This window comes from Chaetodon auriga, chromosome 2, assembly GCF_051107435.1.
Source record: "Chaetodon auriga isolate fChaAug3 chromosome 2, fChaAug3.hap1, whole genome shotgun sequence".
Taxonomy (NCBI): Eukaryota; Metazoa; Chordata; class Actinopteri; order Chaetodontiformes; family Chaetodontidae; genus Chaetodon; species Chaetodon auriga.
In genome coordinates, this window is record NC_135075.1 from 8,997,708 (window position 1) to 9,010,537 (window position 12,830).

General features: G+C 43.5%; 1 protein-coding gene across 1 annotated transcript in view; it reads right to left on the reverse strand.

Moving 5' to 3' along the window:
• The window catches only part of shq1 (SHQ1, H/ACA ribonucleoprotein assembly factor), a 36,471-nt gene extending 24,776 nt beyond the window's left edge, over positions 1–11,695 (reverse strand). Inside the window, exons 1-9 of the mRNA XM_076745380.1 lie at positions 11,614–11,695; positions 10,516–10,682; positions 10,228–10,292; positions 8,354–8,482; positions 8,089–8,249; positions 7,846–7,958; positions 7,663–7,760; positions 3,371–3,528; positions 2,782–2,835 (exon numbers count right to left, since the gene is read on the reverse strand). Of these exons, the coding sequence (XP_076601495.1) occupies positions 2,782–2,835; positions 3,371–3,528; positions 7,663–7,760; positions 7,846–7,958; positions 8,089–8,249; positions 8,354–8,482; positions 10,228–10,292; positions 10,516–10,658 (921 nt within the window). The 5' untranslated portion in view covers positions 10,659–10,682; positions 11,614–11,695. The remainder of the gene's footprint in view (positions 1–2,781; positions 2,836–3,370; positions 3,529–7,662; positions 7,761–7,845; positions 7,959–8,088; positions 8,250–8,353; positions 8,483–10,227; positions 10,293–10,515; positions 10,683–11,613) is intronic.
• Between the last annotated feature and the right edge of the window lie 1,135 nt (positions 11,696–12,830).

A 12,830-nucleotide genomic window follows, 5' to 3' on the forward strand; every position in this document is an offset into this window, starting at 1 on the left:
ATCCTTTAAATCAATTTACTTTAATTTCAATTTCTTTATGAACTGAAAACCTCCTGCTCAACACCATCATTGCTCTGTAACACAGAGAGTGAAGGAAAATAAATACAGTGATGCAAGAGAGCCGTCTCCTCGTCAGTAATGAGACAAAGCGATGTCTCATTACTGACTGGATGTAATTCCAATTATACAAGTACGTGCACAGCGCACCATCAGTGTACATCACAAAGCTCAGTGACACACAGTTACTGTGGGAACAGCAGGACAAGGCCTAATCATGTTGGGTACATTAGTCTAGTCTTATGCCATCAATGTGACATAAACACGTGAACTAAAAGGCAAAACATACGCCATGAGCATCATGGTGGGCCTCCCATTAATCCCTTGCGTCAACTATAAATCCAGCTTTACATGAAATGCATTTAGATTTAAACCAAAAGCCTACATGTAATCTGGGCATATGTGGATGCGGATGTGAACGGGGCCTTTGTCAGGTTTATTTGGACCAGCGTGGTGATCGGGGGCTACCGCTTCCTCCGGCAATGCCCACATTGCTGCAAATACACGGTTTCCTCTACAATCTGAGCTCCACACTAAGCCTCCTGAAGTGGAGAAATCTGAAGCAACAGCCCGGCGATGCAGAACAGACAGAAAACCTCAATGTTTGACAAAACCACACCTGCAAAGATACAAAAATCACAGAAACGTTCAAAGCCAAACTTCTACCATTTCAGCCAACATCCCCGTCATTGATCATTCTGTCTGTCGATGCATTGTTCTCACAACGCAGAGGCCTCTTCCAAGAAGCTTTTTACAGAGTAATCTCAATAACTTCGCTGAGTAAAATGTGAAACCTCCTCAAATCTGGAAAAGGTCTGATGTAAGAAGACCTATTCCAGGTCAGGTTTTACTCAGTTTAGTTACTGGATTACTCAGTGAACCTGCTTCTTGGAACAGAACGTCAAAACTGACTATGACTTACTGACTATGTTTACACTGAAAAATCAACCTAAATCACTGCTTTCTACTTAACAGTAATCTAAACTGGAACGAGAACACCTGAACTTTGTGTTTGACTATTTGGAAATACTAAAATAAGAAATAACGGAGAGCAGGAAACACTAGAATAAAGGTGTAATGAGCCTAGACCAGACTGTGATCTGTCTGTCAAAATGGAGCATGCTTCCTTCGGCTGCTCACATTGGACTGGATGCAGCCATCATCAGCTCCAGGAGGAGGGAGAGGTTTAGCCATTTCCTGTTGTTATAGCAAACTTAACAATTCGGCATGAACGGACCCCAATCTGACACAATAACAATTCTAAAAAGGAGTCCTTTTACCATGGACGTGGGCTAAGATGTTAGACGGCATAAGCGAACTCCTATTAAGTATATATTAAGTATAAGTATTTTCCACAAAGTTTGTTTCTAAGTCTGAAATCCAAACTGAGGAAAATAATGGCAGAATAACGTAGGCAACTGTTTGTCCTTTGGTTTTAACAATGTTTTCTTTTCTAGTTTGAGAAAAGAAGATATACGTACATCATTAAACAACCTGGACCTGCCAGCATACATCTAACCTGAAGGAGAAAAGAACTGCCTCTGTGAGCATGCAATCATTAAGATAAAGAGCAAAGCTGAGCTGAATCTGAACTCTGTTTCACTTACAAAAATCTTACATATGGTGCTGACGAGGCCACATTTCAATGGAAATCATGCCCTTTTCCCACAATGATGCATATGTTTTGGTCTAAATTTACATATCTACTTTTACGGCCCTGTCTATTTGCTGGCTAGCTGAATGCAGGGATGGGAACGTAATGGATCTTTATTGGGTGCTTTTTTAATTTGAGTAATTAAGTAAAGTAAAGCTTTCAACAACACTTGCTTATAGAATAAGCCCAGTTTTCCACATACTGGTGTCACACCATGCTGCAATGTTGTTGGCAAGCGGGACACAAACAGCAAGAACGGTTGATGAAGACACTCCAGACGTGGTTGGGTGGTCAGGAACAGCAGCATTCCAGCTCTCAGCTGGCAACAAGACCTGCCAACATGTTCTCTAAATACACATCTGTTGCTTGATGGAAACCAGTTTCATCTGTTAATGGGTCTCACCTCGCCCACAGACAATTTAAAAAGCACAAGTGGTTAAGGATGCAAGTCAGCTGCATGAAAAAAACAGGAAGAAATATTTAGAGGGGGCATAAATAAAGAAGTCACAGCAGGGGAATGTGAGCAGAGGAAAATGGAACGAGATGCAGAAGAACCAGAGATGTCAGCTTTAATTCGACATTTTCCTCTTCATTGTCAAAACCTACAGTACTCACAATTCACCCTGACCGTCAAGAGTTTGGTTGGAGATTTCAAGCAGAGATGAAGAGCGGGCAACAGAGGTCTGGTGAGCTCACTTCTTTCTCGCTCTACACCTGATATTTTTCTTTTCAAACTCATAGTTTTCAGGCCCAACCAGTGCTGACTCAGGTGACATCACTCAGACTTGGCACAGCTCCCTTTGCTGCCACTAAAGGCTTTCTACAACTTTTTCACATAAGCAATACAGTACATGCTTCCCCAGAACTGTAAACAGATCTGGAAGTGTAAAAGCAAAGGAGGTGAAGAGTCCGTGGACATCTGACCAGGAAGAGCAGATAAAAAAGAGCCACTTGACCAGTCTTTGACGGGCTGTCTAGTGCATTGTCCATATTAAATAAATGAGGAAGTACATGAGAGTAAATCATTCACTCAAAGTTCATCTTATTTCCTTGCGTAATAAGTGACTCACCTCCAGCCAGCAGAGAGTCCCGCTGAGCTTTCTGATTGTCCATGGTGACTCTACCTGCAGGGATGAAGAGGACCACTTACCACAACGGGAACAGACAGGAAATACAACAAAGACATACAGTACAATTAATTCTGCTTTGGCACAAATCAAAGCAGCTGCTCAGATTTCTGCTCTCAGCAAAGATCAGGCTACAATGGAACTGAAATAAAGAAGGGGACTTGTTCGAAACTCTCCGTATTAAAACATCCCACATGGAAATGAAAATGCTCACATGTGATAGAATTTGTTTTCATAGCTGGGCTTTAATCCAACATTGCGCCTTATCAAATACTTCTCGTATTTGATTCACGCATGCTCTGAACTGTCTTTTAACAATGAAATCAGCCTCGCTCACCTTACCGCTCTGCAGCTACCTTAGAGGAGTGACACAAAGAGGCCTGGACTGAGCTCTTGGATCTGCTGGTAATCTCTTAAGGCTCTGAATGAAATGGAAGGGGGTCTAAAGGATTTGAGGATAGAGGGCTTTGTCATCCAAGACTAAGTGCTGCTCAGAGGAGTTGCCTCTTCACACATACACACACTCACTCACATTGTGCTCTCCCTCTGTAGAGCGCACTTCATAGGAATAAGCCAGCAGGATGTCCACGAGGCTGAGCCACACTTGGTGAAGAGACGTCTTGTCTAGTAGGTGGGAGCGGTTGGTGAATTTTCTCAGCTGCTCCTTTTCATCGTCGGTGAATGACACAGCTGCACAAGAACATGGATTTCACAGGGAAGGTTTTTAATTTCAGGACACCACCAGTCTTTTGTAAGCACTGTGTTTATTTTTGATAAAAATAGCTTAATAAATTGGGTTTAGTGTCCACACTAAGCAGCTCAATGTGAAAATGCATCACTCAGTTTTGGCCTTCCGCTCACACTAATCATGTGATTTCACACCCAAAAATGATCTTTTTGAAAACAATTTCAGGACTGTATCAGACTGAAAACAGAGGCCGAGTGTTTGAGTGTGAACAGGGAAAACACATAACTTTTAAAAAACAACGACATGATTTGGCTGAAGGCTCTGGACTGAGAGTTTGGTTTTTCCTATGAATTCTCACCAAAATGTACAGGAAGCCTTGATATTTAGCCTGACAACTACAGAACAAATGTGAGGTCCACCACAAGAACATCGCAGAGGAGGAAAGAAGGCGCAGAGGGTACGTTTGTTTTTCAGCCAATTCAACTGTGTAAAAAGGGTTTTAACTGCATTTTAATTGATTCCCAGTTCAAATGGAACATGTTTATCTGGGAATGCCTGTGTGTTCACAAACTGCAGACTGCAATATGCAACGACACAGATGCCCAAATCTCATGAATGCTAACCACACAAGTGTCATGGTGTCACAGCCCAACCTTGAAATGTCATTGTTGTGGTAATATAAAAGGATCGACTGTGCAGCTGCAGCTGATTTTCATTCTAAAGCGGCAGCTTACAGTCCGGCTGTGTGGCAAAATGAAGTGGGTGGCAAAACGTGGCCAGCTGAAGCGCAACATGACAGGAGCTGATGAGAGGCAAAGTAGGCCAAAGAGGCCGACATTAAATTAGCTCAATTAGTAAAGCCGCTCCCATTTAGATGTGTACGAAGGCTGAACAGCTTTGCATTTAGAAAACATAAAGTTCCATCATATGAAAATATCTCAAAACCTCCGCGTCCCTGCTCTCTGCAAATTCACTAACTGTTGCCTTTTGAAAGAGGCATCTGCTTAATGGGGATCTGTGGCAAGCCTAATGGGGCGGCACAAACAGACTTCAATCCCATTTAAGCTATCTGAATCGTTCGGTATTGAAAGGCGCGCTGAATGTCTGCAGGAACACGCTGTAACTCAACAGTCTTTTTTCTTTCTTCCAGCAGCTTATAAAACAGCTGAAAGCAATTCCTCTCTCTGCATGAGGAGAGGAGAGTCCCTGCACTGAGCCCCTGATGCGCACGAAGCGCTGGTGTGTATTAGCTGCAGCGTGTGCACAAATACACAAACTCACACGCTCAGCCTCGATGTACATATACACACGAGCACGTGCGGCGCACACACACGCGGCGCTTCACAATGATCTCTGTGGCTGCAGTGGGAACTTGGCTCTGCTGGGATGGAGATTCCTGCTGCATTACGTCAGGTTTTAGCTCCCTGCAGACGCTACCTGAGTCCCTCATCAGTGCAGCTGCAGAGCACAGCCGAGCAGAACACACACAGACGGACACAAAGGGCCACGTGCGTGTGCGCCTGCGTCTGCACACACTCTTCTTCAAACAAAGACACACACTGAGAGACGGGATGATATATATGTATTAAAAAAAAACAGATTTAAAACACTGACTTGCAGTCACAAGTAACAGATATGCACTCAGTGTGTCTCAAACACGCGCGCACACACATGGTAGACAAATGGCAGGATGCACAGGCGCTTGAAGAATAAAATATATGAGCGAAGACGTACCTAGTACACAGACGCTGACATAACGCAGTGTGTCTGGAGGTGTTTTCGTGGATCTTCATTTACACGAGGATAAAAGTGCAGCCTGTTCTGATAAAAGATGCTGCACAACACGTCGAGGCTTTGCAATTAAAAGCTGACATTCGCAATAACTAAACACAAACTCTGAATGGTAACAGAACCCCGACTCGCTCGCACGTCGGACCCAGCAGCCTGATGATGTTGATATATTTTCTATTAGTTTTGCAGCCAAAGCGGTGAGGCGAGGTGAGCAGACCTGATTGATTTACCCAACACCACATTCATTCATCTCCGCTGTGGAGCCAATCAGTTCTAATGGGCATTAGTACACAGTGTATGAGGGCTTCTGCTGATTGCAAATTAATTTCTGACCTAATTCCTCCAGTTGGAACGGCAGCCTGGCTCTTCACTGCTCTCTACAGGTCCAGATGGCCTGATGGCATGGAGTAAATATGCTTTGTTGAAACACTGCTGAGGGTTGGAAAACGATTCCAGAATTTCACAAATGTACGAGGCCGACATGTGACCTTGGATGGCAGATATGGTTAATGTTGCGCATAAACACACTGTGATCAGGTCAAGTATGAAATCAAAGGGACATTTAATGACAGTCTGCTCAAACTGTAAACTTGGGCAGAGTGGTAGTACTGTCTTAGTTGGTCAAAGGTCACATTTCTGCACCCAGCCATAACAAAGTGCAGCAGGTAGCGAGAGGCTGAGCTGTCAGGACCACTTAGCTGGACCAGTGTGTGTGAATGAAGGCCTCCAGTGGACAGCTGTGGCCTGTCAGTGTGCTGGCCCCGACACCGGAGAGCACAGAGGGGCCAGTTTCTACTTCATTAGCACTTGTGTCCACATCCATCTGTCAGGCGACATTTATGTCAGGCTAAGTGGAGGTGAAGGAGGGAAAAAGGCGAAAAAACGCACGCGGACGAGTTGCATTCGGCATTTGAAATATACGGCGAATAGTTAAAATCATGAGCATGCTTTCAAGATTTGACGGTAAGACGCTTAAATCTCCTGACCGACCGCCATTCTTCACACTCAGCTGAGGCTAATGCTATTCTACCTGTCAATCAAGCCATTAAGTTTAATTTGGCCCATTTATCTACGCCCGGGCTCCCGACTGAGCCACTCTGTCTTAGAATGCAGAATGAGGCGAGGGTGCCTGCGGGGCTGCAGGGACCCATAATGTTCTTCGGAGGCTAAACTAATGGCCTTTGCGTTTGCTGACTGATGGCTGCTCGTCAGCGATCGGGCCCTCGCGCCGGCGGAGACGAGACCGGCAGCACTCCCTCCTGCGATAATGCTATCAGTTTAATCTAAATCCTCTCTCAAGAGTTCGACACCCATGCACTACATGTAAGCTGTGGCTGTGAGCCACACGCCTGCTTAAACAGTGGAAGTGCTGGAATTAGCAGGCTGTTAAGAGGAGCCGGATGGCACAATTAAACAGCCTCTCGCATTGCCGAGGATTCACGAGCTATCACTCCCATGCAAGAGGCTGAGCGGAGAAATGAAGCTGGGAGGCTCCAGCCAACAAGCTGCACGTCTCAATCTAAGTAAATGAGCCATTGATTTGAAATGGATGGGAACTGATTACGAAAAGAAAACTGAAGAAAACACAGTACAAATGCCGAGCTTGAGTTGTCACACTCTAACTGAGCAGATGTTCTTGTTTAAATTGGTCAACAGGCAGCTGAAAGATGTAGTGATTAGGGAAGGTCCAAGTTCAATCTCTCATAATGGCAAATGTCTTTCCTGCTGAAGAGCCCCGAGGCACTCTGGCAGGGAGTGCAGCTCTGTAGCAGCTCTCCAGCTGACCTTCCACTAGAAGGGGGCAGCGAAAAGACTCATGTGTCCTTTGGGGATTAATATATTGTCAGAGAACAATGTCAGTGCCTTCCAGGCGCAAGTCCCAGCCAATAGATTCCCGTTTGAAACTATGCACACGCACTGTTTCAATGCTATTAATGGAAGCTGTGGAATAGCACCACTGGGGGAAAGTGAAAACGGTCATCAGGGGTATTTTAATTTAGTCAAATAATATTAACTAACAATGATTGCACTCTCAATTTTTGCAACTTCATGCCACCTTCTGGTCACCTTCAGTCACTACTTTGTTGGTTACTTTCAGTTGCTAGAAGAACTCAAATGATTCACTTCTACAGAAATCTGATAAGGTCTCACTGCAAGGGGAGAAAATTGCTCTGATGTAAAGGATTAGTTGTAGTATTTGAGCAGAACGGTGCAAAATCAGGGTGGCAAACTTCAATTAAAGTGCAAATTCACATGCACTCCATGTCTACACTGCATACAGCATCTTTACCTGAGTTTGTATTTTGCATTAATTGTTTCAAAGCAAAAAAAATGCTTGAACTCACCAGCTTCTCCCTCCTGCTCTGCAGAGGGACTCAGCTTTGCCCACCACGGCCTAAACTTCAGCAGCCCCTTTATCTCATCATCTTCAAACAAATCAGCCCTGCAATGACACATGGAAGTCACAGGCAGCACGGGGGCGTCATGGTTTCACTGGTGTCACGAGGATTTGACTTTGATGAACTCACAGGTAATGGTCAGGAGAAAAAGCAGACGCCTCCGCTTCCAGCCGGGCCTGCCTCCTCTGCGCTGCTGTCGTTCCGTCTGGGTTCTTGACATCAATCACGTCGCCCAGCTCCTCCTGTCAGGACGGGCCCAACGTGTCAAATCTTGCTGTGTCATCTTCAGAAAGTCCTACTCAGCAGCTTTGCCTCATCACATTCAGAAACGGCTTCACAGACGGAGGAAGTGATCATCATCCGTGACCTCACCTGTAATCGTGCAAACACTCCAGACCTCTGACTGCCAAAGCCGTATGTCTGCAGGCCTCTCAGCTCCTCCTCAGAGCTCTCCTTGTAGACCTCCTGCTCAACCTGCCAGTCAAATTCTTCCTCGTCTTCATCTTCATCATCTCCCATGCTTTCACTGCATTCTTTTGAGACATTAAGAAGTTATGGTTAGCTAGATTAATACTGCACAACTGACACTGGTCAGGCTGTGCAAAACAAGCTCAGCTGATGTAAAGACTCCACTCACCTGTGCTTAAGTCCTCCACCAGTGGTTTTGCTGAACGGGAACCTTTTGGGGCGAGGAGACTCGTCAGCATCTGAAGTCCTTCGAAGTGCTCTCCAGCGGTTTCCTTAGGGACCCGAAGAGTGAAGAGACCTACAGCAAGATAGGACATGAAGTGAGGGATGTTTAACCAGTGCAAAGCGCCTTTTTAGTAGCATCACTCCACTCAACCCAGTGATGAAACAATGAAATGACTGACGAGAAATCAAGCCCAGCTATAATTATGACGACCAATTACTGCTTCATTTACCAAATGTCAAGGAGCAGCACAGATGGCTTGGTGGCTACAGTGGCTCAAATGGGAGGATTTGTTTGCTTTTAAGTATTAAGAACTCAATATCTTTATTGTGACAGGATGCTCATCATCTGAGTTAGCTTTGACATTTTATGCTCAACTTAATTTAAAAACAATGCAAAAAAAATCAACTTTGAGTTGAGAAGTTACGTTAATCAAAAAAATGACTAAATGCTCTTTAAAAGCTTGCATGTGATATGAAGTCAGTTTGATGACAGACTGCTTTCAATCGGAAAGACTAAAGACAGTGTGATTGATCACGTTTGGTACATAGATTGAAATGTGAAGAACAAACAGCGGCCGATCAATCTGGCCACCTGTGCGTGCAATACTTCAAATCTAAACAGTTTCTTTGCATGTGCTATTAAAAGAAGACAGGCAATCCATGACTGATGAATCAGACTGATTTGGCCACACAACAGATATAATCTGACGGCCGCCTAAAGACCTCATAAAGCTCCAATGCACCCAAGTGTTAAAGCTTAGATGTGCTTTACGAGGGAAGCCGACTAATTGCTTGAGTTACAGGTCTTGCAGAATAGAGAGCCTGGAAGAGGGATCTTAATGATTGCTCATTATAAGTCTAAACAAGGACACTCATTAGCGGAGCTTTATTAGCAGATGTTACAGGCTTATTTGGACACAGCGTGTTAACTGGGACCATGCTGACAGACGGGCAATGAGGTGTCAGAGTCCATAAGGCAGACGCCTCCGTAAAGACAACTTCATTAGAAATGATTATGTGCAACAGAAAGTCAAAGACAGATCACGGTGACAGAGAGCGGTGTTTAGACGCTGGTAAACGTCGCCCAAATTGTTGTTAGAATATTTCATTTGCTTGCTTTATACTTAAAGGACAGTCCTACTCTCTCTGCCACAGTCACTGTGGATAGAGATATTACAGTCAGCCTGCAGGCTGCAATCATTATGACATTACAGATGGTTCCAGTGGCCTTTTAAATGGGATGAAATCAGGGGGATCATTTACACTGGCTGATTGACTGAAGAACAAATTAAAGACACCCCGGGGATCAATCACTGGCTGCTACTAGAACAATGTCAATCAGTGCCTTGTGAGAGAGTGTGACTCCTCAAATATAATGCAAAGCAAGCGTATGTATGTTCTTATGAGGACCACAATGCCTTAAGTTTCCGACTGCAACAATTAGATTTTCATTTTCAATAAATATTTATGAATCTACATCAGCACTGCGCTTGCAAAGCCAGAATAACATGCAGATCGCACACCTGCACACCACCTGACATGTCCCAGTTACAGACCACGGTGAGACTCACTCTCGACATGGTGTCATTGTTAACTGTAAAATAAATGTGAGCCTTCAACTTCTTGTAAGTTGCCCTCTAGTGAAGAAAAGGTGGTTTGACTGGTGGTGTGCATGCTAAGTTTGTGCTGCTACTTACATAAATTGCATAAATTGGGCTCAATTTGATGCAACAGCTGCCTGTGCTTTAACCATACAATGGACATGTCACACTGTCTGACCTCCACTGTGTGTTATCATCATATAACAATGGGACGTACCTTTATCAATGTCAAATTTGGCCTTTTCTCTCCCATCCTCCACTATTCTTCCCGGAAGAGATAATCTGGAAATAACATTCATGCACACAGATGGTTACAGTCACTATAAACAAACACCCCACAGTATTCAATTGATATTGAGACCAACACCATGGTCAGAAAACAAATCACAGCAAATTTAAGTCTGAGATCGGAGAAGCTGTTAATTGACTGCTTTCATCGCCCCCTCTTGCATCCAACCTCAGTTTAACAGCGGCGGCATCTGATTGTGTGCATTGGTAAACTCACCTGAGAAAGTAGGGCTTGGCATAGAACTTGAAATCTGTTCCATCAATGTGAAGGTCAAACTCTGATGTTCTGGTGTAGGGCACGCGGATGTTGAGGATCAGGTACTCGGGATCTTGGCTTAGGTCAAACGCAGGAGTTATCATTATGAATACGGATGTAATGCAGACCTGTAACATCAATGAGAGGAAGGATCTTAAGTTCCAGTTGTAATACATAGGATCTCAATGCACAGCAGTCTCCCAGGCTGGTAGAATGAATGACTGCCCAGCTGACTACAGCATGCCACCTTGTGGTTGACTCAAATGTTGTTTGGTTGCGATCAGCAGCCCACGTGTGTCACACTGATGGAGAGAACTGTACACAGAGCTGGTGAACAACACAACCACTGGTTTCCCACTGCAGCAAGATACAAGAAGCGTCTTAACTTAGCCGTTACACTAGCTCGTACACCGGTCCCTCCGTTCTCTCTTGTCAGACAGATCGTCATAACGAACTGCATTCGGAAATCTGGACATTTAAACAGATCTTACGTCCTGACAGACGTGTGTGTTTCAGAACATTGTTGAACACGTTTTACCTCATTATTATGGTCTATAATTATGTCCGGCATAACCAACATCTACCAGAAAGCTATTTTAAAGGGTTAACTTACATCTTTTCTATTTCATCTGTCCAGCTCTGTCAGCGAAGGAAGTTGTGGACTTAAAACGCATAAGAATTCTCCAGGTCTACTTGTGTGTAAAAGAAGCTTTTTATTGGGCGACATGCATCCCAATCTGACGACAGACTTTAAAAATGAAAAGACATTAAGTGGTGATCTATGAGGAGACCACATTTGACGATGTCACACTGAACTGACGTGTTTTTCAGATGAAGTTTCAGATTATTAGCTCGCTATTAGCCTGAGAGCTGAGCTAACACATGATAGTTCTCCTCGTGTTTCGGCTAACAACATAGCATAGCAGAGCAGCAGCAGCGCTAGCTGCCAGATTACGCTGCTTCACACTTGGAAATGGACTGTTTCAATCACTTCAGCGACAGTCACTAAAACAAAGCATCATATGGGATACAGTTAACAAGCATAAGCACTGCACTCACCAGAGAAACGCTGAATTATCCCAACAAGCTTCACAGGCAGCTCTTAGATGTAGCGTCCATGTTTTACCGTATAACACAGTGTAAACCGGCAGTAGAAATGTTCTGGCAAAACTCTCAGTTTCTCACAAGGCAGATGCATTCATGGACAATACAGGTTTATCAGGAGCTAAAATGGCATGCACTTGTTTGCAAACGGAGGTCCAGGGCCTCATACAGGTCCTTGGGGAGATGACAGGTAGACAAAATCAAAATGTATTTCAAAATGATTTTGCTTGCTTTCACAAGTTCATGCATGGCTTTGAAATACTGAAAAACAAGACAAACATACAAGCAAAATAAAGGAAAGTCCTTTACCAGCTGTGGTGTTGGAATGTCACTGTACATTTACTCAGTGACTGTACTTGAATACAATTTTGAAGTACTACGTGATGCTTTACTTTATGTCTACCTTAGAAAAATTCAGCCACTGTAGTTTTCCCTCTGTTGCATGTATTGAACAGCTATAGTTGCTGGTTACTTTGACTTGATTTGGTGATTGTTCAGTCATTCGCTAACAAAACCTAATGGGAGTTAATAAAATATGAAGCATCGTTGTACATTGAACTACCAAACAGTAGAACGAGTTGAAATGAGGAACACCTCCACTAGCTACAACATGAAAATCCAGCTGATCTGCCTCAGTAATATTTATGATAATACTGCCACAGACCATTCTGCTGCACAATGCACACTTTAAATTTAGATAATTAGATCATTTCAGCTCTAGTATTGTTTAATGTTGCACTGTGTTTACATACTTACTGTTTTGCACGGTCTTGCATGACTGTGTGTCATCCATGCAATATCCTGTGCGATATTACATATTTTCTTCAATATTACATGTTTTTTTTAATCTTTTTCATACAAGTCTATGCATATACATATGTTTTTGTATACTGTGTCACATATCATGTTATCTAATGTGCAATAGTGAAAAACAAAATCTATTATGTATTTTTTATTCCCTTCTATGTCTCCTTTTATTTTCCTGAAACTGTGTCTTCTTTTATCTTACCTCTCATCTTAAAGCACACTTCGCTGGTAATGCTTGTGTACTTTTAGTTAAGCAGGATTTTGAATGCAAGACCTTAATTTTTGTTCACTGTAGCATGGATACATGGAGCCCAAGGCACCAGGGGTTCCTAAATCTGAGCAAAGTTACTGTTAAGACTCCTTAT